Raw genomic sequence first — 12,821 nt, 5'->3', positions numbered from 1 at the left:
AGGTGACGTTTCTGCCGCCGGCCTTCTGATAAAATTGAGTGAATCAAATATTTGTTTTTTAGTTTGAATAAAATTCTTTGGAAACAATCTCAAATAAATCCAAGATTAATAATTTTTGTATAAACCGTTTTACCAAGTGTTATTATAAAATTAAGTGAACTCACCACTCCTATTCCATGTAAAGGACATTAAAGTCTGTAATATAGTTTTCAAATGTATTATCGTAAAATCGTTTTACATGAGGTTTATCAATCCAAGATAACCCACTTCAATACAAACTCAAACTCAAATAACCCACAATTACTATTTACTAATCCCATCCTAATTCTAATTACACAAGTTAATCCATAATTAACGTCTTAACATGCAAGTTATCCAAACTCCTAAACAACCTCGGGAACCCCACACTAACCTATATATACACACACACACTCCTCACTCCTTCAAAACTCTCCTTCTCCTCTTTTAATTTTCTAAGTTTAACATACATACACTTCCTAGATGTCATTTACGACTACTAAGACGATGACGAATGTGAAGCGACCACGCATGTATCGTCAGACGTTGAAATCCGAGGAATCCAACGCCCGTCCGAAACCAGTGGTATTGTTTGGGAAAGAGTTGGTACCGGAGACTCGACAGCAGAAGCCGAGTATATTCGGCATATCTTCACCTGTACGGGAGCCGGTTAATCGAAAAGATGTTGGTTTCCTAGAGAAATGTTTCTACTGTAAGATGGAATTTGAAAAGGGCAAAGACATCTATATGTATAGGTATTTTTTTAACCCAACTCCTTATTTTTTACTTTTACAATCTTCACCTATATATATATCAAAAAAAATTATCCTTTAAAAATATTCCTAATATAGAAACTAAAAGGTAAATAAATAAATGAGACACCTTCCATAATTTAATTTGACAACAATTCTAAATTAATTTTTAGAAATTTCTGTACTAGTAAGAGAGATTTTTGGGTCCTCCTGAAGGACCGTACCCGTTCACCTAAATTGAGTATACCAAAGGGAGTATTAGAAAGGGAATAGGTGAAGGGGGTCCGGTCCTCCCGGAGTCCTGGAGACCGGAGTACCCAAGATGCGGATATTTTTGTGTGTATTTATATAACGTCCAATTATATATTGGATTTTGTTCCCCTACTTTCGAGCCTACAGATATGCATCATCTTCATTAACAAGTAAATTAAATTTTACGTCTATCATCGACTGATCATGTTTGCTTTCGAAATCAATTGCAGGGACCTTCGCTTTTGCTCTGTAGAATGCCGTCATTATCAAATGGATCAAGACAATTTTCAATGATAGAAAAAGGTTCTTCTGTTCATGGATGCATTCCCGAGTGTTTTTTAATTGTCCGTCACAAACTTGTGACGGATAGTCATGTTTTATTTTTCTCTTAGACAGTCAACATTAGATTTTGTACAGGTGACAACTCTTATAGTCATGTTATATTTCATTGGGCAACATAACATTATGCTAATTCCTCTGTAAAATCACAGATTTTAATATTTTACGTAAAATATTTATTGTCGTCCACGTCAATGTTTAATTAGCTCGCGTCTCGTATATGTTTTTCATGGGCCAGGTTAATTGGTAGGTCGGGTCGGGGTTAGATCGAGTTAGTTAGAACAGTGCTAAATTTTGGTTGTCGTCGTTGATATGTTGTTCTTAGCAATTAATTCACTTTGAAAAAAGAGTAATACTATTTATGTATTAATTAACTATCAACAATTTTGAATTAATTCATTAACTTCGAATTTAAGAATACGATCCAACCGGACTCTCTTCTGAATAACTGAAGGTTCGCGATGGCCAAGATAGCCACGGTAAATCCATAAACGAGTATTATTGCAATATCGTATTCTAACACGGTTTTCTACAAGACTTACAGTTAAAATCAAGGACAAAATGTGATCAAGTAGTCAGGCTGTCCACTACAAGTAAACGTACTAGACCCATCATCATAAGCATAACTATAAGCTTGAGGACAAGCACCCTTAAAATACTTAGAATACACCGTCGGAGGACAAGTACTAGGCGATCCATAACCACCCGTACAACAATATTGAGGTTGTCCAAGCGCAAAACACGCGCTTTTACACCCAATAGCACGCCCTTCCACCCCCACGAGTGCCAATTCTCCTGGACAACCCGAGTTCAAGTTCACAGGACAACTTATCGTGTTACACTTGGTACCGGACCCGCCTTGTGGTGTGACCGATATTGGCAAGTTGAACCCGTCAACAAGACTAATGTCGTAAAAGTCTTGGTCATTGCCATTATGTCCTGATAAGGTGAATTCTATTAGGCTTGTTGGTGGGCCCCTCCGGCCCCATTGCATGTAATTGTACCCGAATCACAATCGCCTGTGTCACAATTAAATTTTCCAGTGGGATCAGTTGAGCATAGGGTTCGAGCCCAAAGTCGACCGGACCAACCGGTAGGGAGGTCGAGAGAGGTTGTTGAGCCGGGGCTTAATTGGAAACCGGTTGAGGCTAATTGAGGGGTTCCTGATCCTGCTAATGTCGCTGGCCAAATCGTGTCAGGGCATCTGTTTTGTATTATAAACTTTGTTGATTCACTTCCTGATGCATTTATAAACCAAATATAAACGTCTTTAAGAAATATAAACGATACGATCTCTAAGCGAATTACATATATAGGAGTATACTGTATATTTTAGAACCAACTACTCTTGATTTTTCGACGTTTTAAATTTGTTCAGAATTCCGCTTACAAAAGGTGAAAAAGGAAAACATAAAAAACTCGGGTTTTACCTATGAAACATTGGGTTGTCAAGGTAAGGATGAAGAATAACACAAGAAGTCGTTGATGCCTCATGACTTTGATTTCGAAACTCAAGCTCAAAAGGTGTAAAGATTAATTTACTTAGTGTTAGATACGGAGTATCATCTTTGAGAGAATATGGCTTATATACAAGCACCATTGCATTCATTTTTTTATATGGCATAGTAGTTAATTAGCAAGCATGCTTTGAGACGCTATGCATAAAATTAATTAATCAAGTTTAACCATGTTTATTAGAAAGCAAGTTTTGAGATGGCAATGTTATTAATAATCTAAGTTATTGTTCATACAAAATGACAGTTCTAACAATACCGAAGAAATATCATAATTTTGATATTCATGTATTGGATGTAAAATGTAACATCGGTATCAATATCAAATAATTGATCAGCACTTTTTTCTTAAAACGATTATAGAAAGTACAACTTTTGCGAACCACTTCCAAACAATACTAGCTAAAGACTCATCTTTTCTTAGAAGGCAACCTAGAAGTGCTCAAATAGTTGTCCACCAGGAAGGTGAACAAGGCTCCTGCTACAAATATAAGATTGAAGACCCCATTTAGGAGTTCCATCAAATTTAGCCTCTCTAATTCCACCATCAACCTTATTGTAACAGAAATATCTACTAGTATAACATTGTCGAACTATCCGGGCGTCGTCTCTCTACTACGCATGTCAGCAACAATAATGATGTGAAAAGATCTCCGATTACAAGTACTTTGAACGCTACTACACTCGATGCAACCCAATTTTCCAAACAAATTTTGAGCACAAACAGTAATTGGTAATGACCATAGTGTATGTATTGAATGACATTGATTAACTCCACAATTATGTACAAGAACCTTGTACCGGAATTCATTTTAGAAATGGCTAAGGCCGCAAAAACTACACAATTAACCATGTCAAGGCGTCAAGCTGATTTCTAGATTTTATCGAATATATCGCTCAAACTGCAAAAAATGTAGAATTTATTCAAGGTGATTGATTATGAGCCCATCTCCGCTGTCGAGGATGCTCATTTTATTCACAAGCAACAATAGTTTTCCAAAATTGGGTACATTAGGGAACTCACACTTCCAGGACTTAGTCATCATTGGTAGTACGAATAAAATGCATTTTGTCGCAATTCTAGGATCACTCTTTAATGGTTACCAACATTCACAGTTTCACACAACATGCCTCACAAAGTCGACAAACAATATGATTAGAAGATGTGATAGAATTATGAACGGTTGAATATTATTGAATTGCATTGCATTGTTTACGATTCATGAATACAACTTATATACTAGAGTGCAGGGCTATGATTTTAGGGTTACATAATTAGAGAATATGAAAATCGAAATATACATAGGAAATATTTATGATAAACGACCTAGCTAAATATATTACAGTAACTAGAATTAGGAATAAGATATATTCTCTATAAGACGAAGTCTGAATGATTGATTGACCATGTTTTAAGGACAACAATTGACCGAGACACTCCAAAATGGAATAGGACAATAAATGACCGGGACAGAGGGAGTCATTAGTAAGCAAGGTAATCTTATGAGTTACGGAGTATGATAAGATAATTAAACAACAAGATATATTGTTGTAGCATACAGTTAGTTGTATTGTATCCTTCTTGAAAGAAATATCATGTAGAACGAACCATATAATCTTATGAGTTACGAAGTATGATAAGTTAATCTTGTTGACAGAAACATCGGTTAAAACTAATACGACATCAATCAATCGATATACTTTAAACGATTATAAAGAATCGGTCGAACTTTTGCAAAGAGCCTCAGAGTGCTCAAAAAGTTGTCCACCAGGAAGATGAACAAGGCTTCTGCTACACATGTAAGCATGAATATTATCCCAGAAATCCGGAGCTACATCAAATTTGGCCTCGCTATGTCCGCCATCAACCTTATTGTGCCAGAACAATCTACTAGAATAACGCAGTCGAACCAGAACTGTGTCTGAGCTCTGACAACAAGCAACAAGATTAATACCTCCCCTTATTTGGAAACAATTAAAATCCGGAATGCTCAACAACCTCACCCATGACTCTTGTACCCCATATTCCTTCATTACCCACACATCGTCTCGTTTCTCAATTCTATCCATGAATGTCAAAAACAAACAATCATCAACAACCCCAAAATCAACTATGCGGATTTTCTTCTGCCAGGTTAGATCGTAATAGAACTGAGGCAATAACACATCGTCTGTCCACTTATTCTTACAAATGTCGAAACAACCGATCCTATGTTTGCGCAGTTCGGGAATCCAAGACATCCAATGCAACAAATTGTTATCGATGAGGACACCATACCTTCTTACTGCCTCCACTGTATCTGTAGCAGCAACCGCTATTTCATTTACTACACTCCAGGAATTCTTATTCAAGCTGTACACACTAGTTATTCGCGTTTTCACGGCCGAATTGTTGTGATGATCTGAAACAACAACTATTATGTAATCCAGGTTTACATGATCAAACCCGAACCCATAACTGTGTCCGACCCCAAGTTCTTCATGAAGGGTACGGATACATCGGTAATTTCGGGTTGTCGGGTTGAGAATACTGAATTCGCTGAAGTTTTCCTTAATTAGGCGAATACATAGCAAGCCATTGGATGTCCCGATGACCGCAAGTTCTTCATGACGACTCGTTTTGCTGTAAACGAAGGTCGTTGGGGTGGTTGTTGCGTGTTGGTCAAATTGGTAGCAGTTAATGCGATGGTGTCCAGCGAGGATGAGGCATTTGTCTGTTGCGGAGGGCGAGAGGGACTGGTGGCGGAGGTAAAGTCGGACGAAATCCCGGGATGAGATTACGGAATTCAAGGATTTGCAAACGGATTTGAAGCGGATTAGGGTTTTGGCAGGTAACCTTGGAAGGATTTCTACGAGGATAACGTCCATGTCGAGGCCCTTGTGAGTCCTCATTGATATCGTATTGAATAGGAATTAAAATCTTCAAAAACCATGAAAATAGTATGTTAAGAAATCATGGCAATCACTTGAGAAGATTATGCAAAATAGACGAAATAATAGGAAAATATATACTTGTGCTTTAATAAATAAGATTCCCTTGGTCCACATAGATATTGCGGAGTATAAAGTTTTGATTGTGTGCTTATTCTCTTAGGCGTAAGTAAATTAAGAGCGGTAATCGAGTCACTTGGGTTGTTTATGAATCGGTTAAAGTGTGTCAAGTTATATCGAGTTCGGGTTGTGTCGGGTTAATGACCGGTTCGCGTCGATTACAAATAATCTCTTGTCATTATCAGGCAACAAGTTGGATCGGTTTTAATTCGGGTCACTATTAAGCTAGGTTAATAACGTTTATTTTATCTTTTATATATCTAAGCTTAGGTTGATAATTTCAAATTAAATCATTTATAGGAGCACTTTTATAAATTTTAATTCTAAGTTTAACAACTTAAAATGAATGTAAATTTTGTCTTTTTTAGACCTAATTTGTTATCGGGTCATTCACATGATTGCGTCAATATCATATCATGGGTCGGTTCGAGTTGGTTCAGGCCGGGTTCAGGCTAAGGCACATAAAACTGCTGTCGGTTATCGGTTCAACCTCGATCGGGTTAGGTTAGTCAGTTCCGGTTCATCAAAGTTTCAGGTTCTATGGAGTTGGGTTTCGTGTGGTTCGAAGTGGAACGACTTTTGTCCGCTTGAATGCAAAATCATTCCAATATAGACAAGCTTATAATTAAATAACAAAATATAGGAATCTGAATTAGATGTAAAATCAAAGACATATTGATAAAAATAAGGCAATAATTTGTAGGTGTTTCAGGAGGACTATTAATGTGACCTCCCTATTCAATAAATATAAAGATAAATATAAGGACAATCTAGTCATGAAGGCTTCTTATTACTTAGGGTGGACACATTAATGATCCTCCTAGAACTTTGCCATCATGGATAAATATAAGAATATTTCAAAGAAGGCCATCATGGATTTAGAGCTTTGCCATTTTTGACTAGATATCAAAGTTTCGTGATTTTGGGATGGCCATCATGGATTTGTTTGTGTGTAGAAGTATAAGATGCTTAACATTGTGAAGAAACTCATATATTTTCACATTCGTGTATTTAACATGGTCAAAAGATGAGAGAGTATCATACTTTAGAGGTTATTCTCTTGCCAAATTTGGTATAGAGTGTCCTACAAGGATAAAATTTGGTATAGAGTGTCCTATACTCCTATTGTCTGTGTTTGACATACCTGGTGACTTGGGAGTTGAATATGATCCTTGTACTGTATATGAGAACAATGATATCGGCACCTAGACAAGGTTAGGAGTTGACATATTTCGATTTGACGCTAGCTATATATCGACGAGTTCGTTTAGTTTGCTCGATTTTTAAACAGCTAGTGCTGACAAGTGAATCAAATCTTCAAAACTAGAATTGCATAGGATGGAAGAAAGTAATGAATAAACCACTACTCTTGCTATATCACAAGTCCGTCCTAAATACATGGGACATCGTCGTGTATTTTAACTCTATAATGTCGTCTAGCTCGCCTTCCTAATCCTATAATAGACTTGTAGGTATCTTTTTTACTCGTCGACTTGCTGCCTGGCTTTGCGAAATATCTTGGGCTTCACTCCCTATGTCGATGTGCGGAACCGACCCTTGGATTGGCGCAAAAATGAAAATAAACATTTTATTTTACTCGTCGACTGTATGTAGGTGTCTTTTTTACTCGTCGTCTAGGTCACCTTCCTAATCCTATAAACATTTTTTTCTTCACTGACGGGTCGTTTCTAATTTTTCTTTTGTCGGCCGATAGATGAAGAACCCAGTATATGAAAAGTGAAGTAGATGAAAAACAGAATAGAAAGATGACAAAATGTAATTATCGGTGAAGATAATTTAGTGCCAATTAGGTTAATATTAAATAAATTGTTTTAATGGAAAATGTTGTAATAAATAATATCTAGTTTAATTAAGAGTTTAACTATAATTGAATTGATATAAATTACATACATACTCTTAAAATTTTGGCGCAAAAATGAAAATAAACATTTTATTTTTTTCCTTTTCTTTTTCTTTAATCATGGTGGCACCGAGATTCGAAGAAAAAGGATTACACATCTGATGTATTAATTCAGACCTTTTTAGTTATTGAGCATACATGTATTTTTTCTGAGCATACTTGAATTTATGTATATAGTTTTTTAAGCAATAATGTATATTTATACTAAAACTCATAATATTTCAAGCAAAACTCAGAAATTGTATAGTAGAACTCAAAAGGATGTACTACATTTGATCTATAGTCTAAGCTGCGATATTCGGTACTACCCGATGGCGCTACTAATTAATTTACTTAATTTTCAATACTACTCCCTCCATTCAACTCCACTTTGCAACATTGCTTTTTGCGCGGGTATTAAGAAACGGATTAAAAAAACTATTAAAAGTACATAGGGAAAGGGAATGGTGGGGTTAAAGATATTAAAAAAATATAAAGGTGAGTTTTATGGTGGATTTGTGTGGGGTATGAATGGCATTTTTTGTAAATATAGATTTTCAATAAGGATAGAAAGGTCTTTTACATGTCCAAATAAGGAAACCTGTAAAGTGGAGTTAAATGGACGGAAATAGAATACTTGTAAAGTGGAGTTGAATGGAGGGAGTATCATCTTTGAGAGATCAATTTTATATGCCATACTATCAATCGAACTATACTAGAGACTTGACCGGGAAGTGCTCAAACTGTTGTCCACCAGGAAGGTGAACAAGACTCCAGCTACACATATATATATATAAACTTGAATATTCTGGGAATTCGGAGCTCCATCAAATTTAGCCTCGCTAATTCCGCCATCAACCTTATTGTACCAGAAGAATCTACTAGTATAACGCTGTCGAAGTAAAACCATGTCGGAGCTCTGACAACAAGCAACAGGATTAATAACTTCCCCATCGATACAATTCGAAATAGGAATGCTCAACAACATAACCCATGAGTCTTGTACCCCATATTCCTTCATTACCCACACATGGTATCGATTCTCAATTTCATCTTTGAATGTCGAAAACAAACAATCATCAACAAGCCCGAAATCAACTAGGTAGCTCTTCTTCCTCCAGGTTGGGTCGTAATAGAACCGAGGCAATAAAACACCGTCTGTCCACTTCTTCTTACAAATGTCGAAACAACCGATCCTATGTTTGTGCAATGCGGGAATCAAAAACATCCAATGCAACAAATTGTTATCGATGAGGACACCATACCTCCTAAATGCCTGCATTGAATCTGTAGCAACCGCTATTTCATTTACTACCCTCCAGGAATTCTTATTCAAGCTGTACACACTAGTTATTCGCGTTTTCACGGCGCAATTGTTGCGATAATCGAAAACAACAACTATTATGTAATCGAGGTTTTCATGATCAAACCCGAACCCATAATTGTGTACGACCCCATGTTTTTCATGAAGGGCAGGGATACATCGGTTAATTCTGGTTGTCGGGTTGAGAATACAGTACTCACTGAAGTTGCCCCTAGTTAGGCGAATACATAGCAAGCCATTGGATGTCCCGATGATGGACGATATTGATGCACTTGTTTCGTCGTAAACGAAGGTTGTTGTGCTGGTTGTTGCGTGTGGGTCAAGTTGGTAACAGTTAATGCGACCGTTTCCAGCGAGGATGAGGCGGTTGTCAGCTGCGGACGAGGTGAGAGACTGGTGACTCAGGTAAAGTCGGGTGAAATCCCGGGATGAGATTAATGAATTCAAGGATTTGCAGACGGATTTTAAGCGAATTAGGGTTTTGACGGGTAACCTAGTAAGGATTTCTACGACAATAAACTCCATCTCGAGGGTCGTCATTGATAATAAACTTGGATGACTGGCTTCGCTTTGAAAGGGCTATTATTAAAAGTTGAAATTTCGAGCGATATTGCTCATCTAACTTTTATAACCCTCCGATATTAAACAAAAATATTATATACCTCATCTGTATATATATAACTATTAAGAATTTGACAAGGAAATAAAATCCTAGTAAAATTATGGTAACAATATATATTAGGAAATCAATCCCCGTGTTGCATCAAACTATATGAGAGCTGTCTGTGAATTATTTGGCTTGTGAATATGGCGAAATTAGTGGCAGCTGTGCAAGGGTACGGTTCTCTCTAAAATTGGATGACTAATTAGAGATAATCGATTATACTTAATTCTCGAATCGCACCTGATGTTGTCATGTTGATACAGGGAGCAAGCACTCTTTGATATGGCAAGTTAATTATATCATGTCCATTTTTTAGTTATGGCATAGTAACTACGGATTACTTCATTAGCACGATTTAACTATTTAAGATGATTACGAGTAATTAGTAAGCAAGCTTTGAGATGCAAGGTAATTAAAGAGTGTTCTGCCTGCTAGTTCATCGGCCTTTGTGTCGAGGTTATTTAGTAATGTGTCGATGTTATTTTGTTGCGTCTTTGAGTTATGTTGAATTTTGGATGGAGACCTTTTTATGAATCCCCCTTTGTTAGTAATAATAATAATATGTTGTTTTGAGTTTCGGGATGTGGTTTATGTCGTATTGAGACTGAGGCTCCAATGTTGCTGTTGTTTGACGGTAATGAAGGGTTACTTGATCTAGTTGGGATTCGGACAGTAGTTGCGCCTTTAGAGAAGCTGTTTTCAGATAGCATTCGATGTACGTACCCTGTTATTAATCAACTCGCTCCCTAGAGCAAAATAACCCAAATTTATTATTATTACTAACAAAGGGGGATTCATAAGCTTGAAGATGAACAAGGCTCCTGCTGCACATATAAGCTTGAAGATCCCACAAATAATTCGGAGCTCCATCAAATTTAGCATCGCAAAGTCCGCCATCAACCTTATTGTACCAGAACAATCTACTAGAATAACGCAGTCGAACCAGAACTGTGTCTGAGCTCTGACAACTAGCAACAGGAGTAATAACTGACCCTTTGAAACAACTTGAAACAGGAATGCTCAAAAACATGACCCATGACTCTTGTACACCATATTCCTTCATTACCCACACATCGTATCCATTCTTAATTCCATTTTTGAATGTCGAAAACAAACAATCATCAAAAACCCCAAAATCAGCTACGTAGGTTTCCTTGCTGCAGGTTGGGTCGTAATATAACCGAGGCATTACCACATCGTCTGTCCACTTCTTCTTACAAATGTCGAAACAACCGATCGTATAATTGTCCAATGTGGGATTCCAAAACATCCAATGCAACAAGTTGTTACCAATGAGGACACCATTCTTCCTAAAAGGCAGAATATTATCTGTAGCAACCGCTATTTCATTTATTACCCTCCAGGAGTTCTTATTCAAGCTGTACACACTAGTTATTCGCGTTTTCACGGCCGAATTGTTGCGAAAATCGGAAAAAACAACTATTATATAATCGAGGTTTTCAGGATCAAACCCGAACCCATGACTGTGTTTCACCCCAATTTCTTCATCGAGGGTATAGATACATAGGTAAATTCGGGTTGTCGGGTTGAGAATACAGTACTCGCAGAAGTTGCCCTTAATTAGGCGAATACATAGCAAGCCATTGGATGTCCCGATGACGGACATATATGGACCCATAACGAAGGTCTTTGTACTGCTTGTTGCGTGTGGGTCAAGGTGGTAGCAGTTAATGCGCTGGTCTCCAGCGACGACGAGGCGTTTGTCAGCTGCAGAAGACGAGATGGTCTGGTGGCGGAGGTAAAGTCGGACGAAATCCCGGGATGAGATTACGGAATTCAAGGATTTGCAAACGGATTTGAAGCGGATTAGGGTTTTGGCAGGTAACCTTGGAAGGATTTCTACGATGATAACGTCCATGTCGAGGCTCTTGTGAGTCCTCATTGATAATAGAATTCGATGATGCGTGACTGGCAAGGGCCTCAATTTGGTCGAGTTTGAAGCGGATTAGGGTTTATCAACCATAAATTTGGTGGTGATAATTGATAAACCAAAATTTCTTTCAAAAAATCACTAGTTTTAATTAAGGTAGTGGTTTTTGCCGCCCATGTTTTTACTTATATCGCATTGAATAGGAATTAAAATCTTAAAAAAAACCATGAAAATTGTATGTTGGAAATCGTGGCCTTATAAACAAAAGACGAAATATTAGAAAAAATATACTAGTACTTTTATTCCCTTGGTCCACATAGATATTGCCGAGTATAAAGTTTTGATTATTCCTAGGCTTAGAGTTTGCTTGGAATGATAGTTATTATGAACGGGGTAATGAGAGCTAAAATAAAAATAAATAGGAGGAGATTTTGTAGTGGTTGTAATCTCCATATGAGGTAATGCATTACTTGGGGGGAGAGGTAAGGAACAATTACTCCCTTAATATAGTGACTACTACACTATATTTAGTTTATTTTAGCTCTATTATTCCCTTAATAATTACTTCAATTCCAAGCAATATGTAAATTTAGAGGGGTATTCGAGTCGCTTGGGTTGTTTATGGGTCGGTTAAAGTGTGTCAATTTATATCGAGTTCGGGTTGGGTCGGGTTAATGACAGGTTTGTGTCGATTACAAATAATCTCGTCATTATCGGGTAGCAAGTTGGATTGGTTTTAATTCGGGTCGCTATTAAGCCAGGTTATTAATAACATTTATTTTATCCGGGGAATCCAACACCCGTCCGAAACCAGTGGTACTGTTTGAGAAAGAGTTGGTACCGGACACTCGACAGCAGCAGCCAAGTATATTCAGCATATATTCACCTGTACGGGAGCCGGTTAATTCGAAAGATGTTGGTTTCCTAGAGAAGTGTTTCTACTGTAAGATGGAATTTGAAAAGGGCAAAGACATCTATATGTATAGGTATCATTTTTAACCCAACTCTTTATTTTACTTTTACAATCTTTACCTATATTCCTAATATAAAAACTAAAAAGGTAAATAAATAAATGAAACACCTCCTTATTTGCCAACAATTCTAAATTAATTTTTA

At 37.1% G+C, this 12,821-nt stretch overlaps 3 protein-coding genes and 1 pseudogene across 3 annotated transcripts; all 4 read right to left on the bottom strand.

Annotated features, from left to right (window-relative positions):
- Positions 1–1,834: 1,834 nt before the first annotated feature.
- Positions 1,835–2,911, bottom strand: LOC141594257 (thaumatin-like protein 1b; annotated as a pseudogene).
- Positions 2,912–4,585: 1,674 nt separating this feature from the next.
- On the bottom strand, positions 4,586–5,767 carry LOC141594950 (F-box protein CPR1-like). Its single transcript, XM_074414930.1, has one exon. The coding sequence runs from the start codon at positions 5,765–5,767 to the stop codon at positions 4,586–4,588; it is 1,182 nt and encodes a 393-aa protein (XP_074271031.1).
- A 2,774-nt stretch (positions 5,768–8,541) lies between these two features.
- Positions 8,542–9,690, bottom strand: LOC141594949 (F-box protein CPR1-like). The gene has a single exon (XM_074414929.1). It carries the CDS (start codon positions 9,688–9,690, stop codon positions 8,542–8,544), a length of 1,149 nt encoding a protein of 382 aa, XP_074271030.1.
- An 854-nt stretch (positions 9,691–10,544) lies between these two features.
- Positions 10,545–11,717, bottom strand: LOC141594948 (F-box/kelch-repeat protein At3g23880-like). Its single transcript, XM_074414928.1, has one exon. The coding sequence runs from the start codon at positions 11,715–11,717 to the stop codon at positions 10,545–10,547; it is 1,173 nt and encodes a 390-aa protein (XP_074271029.1).
- Between the last annotated feature and the right edge of the window lie 1,104 nt (positions 11,718–12,821).

This window comes from Silene latifolia, chromosome 8 (assembly GCF_048544455.1).
Source record: "Silene latifolia isolate original U9 population chromosome 8, ASM4854445v1, whole genome shotgun sequence".
NCBI classification, from domain to species: Eukaryota; Viridiplantae; Streptophyta; class Magnoliopsida; order Caryophyllales; family Caryophyllaceae; genus Silene; species Silene latifolia.
The sequence above is the reverse complement of the archived record's forward strand: the minus strand, read 5'-3'. Positions and strand labels throughout refer to the sequence as shown.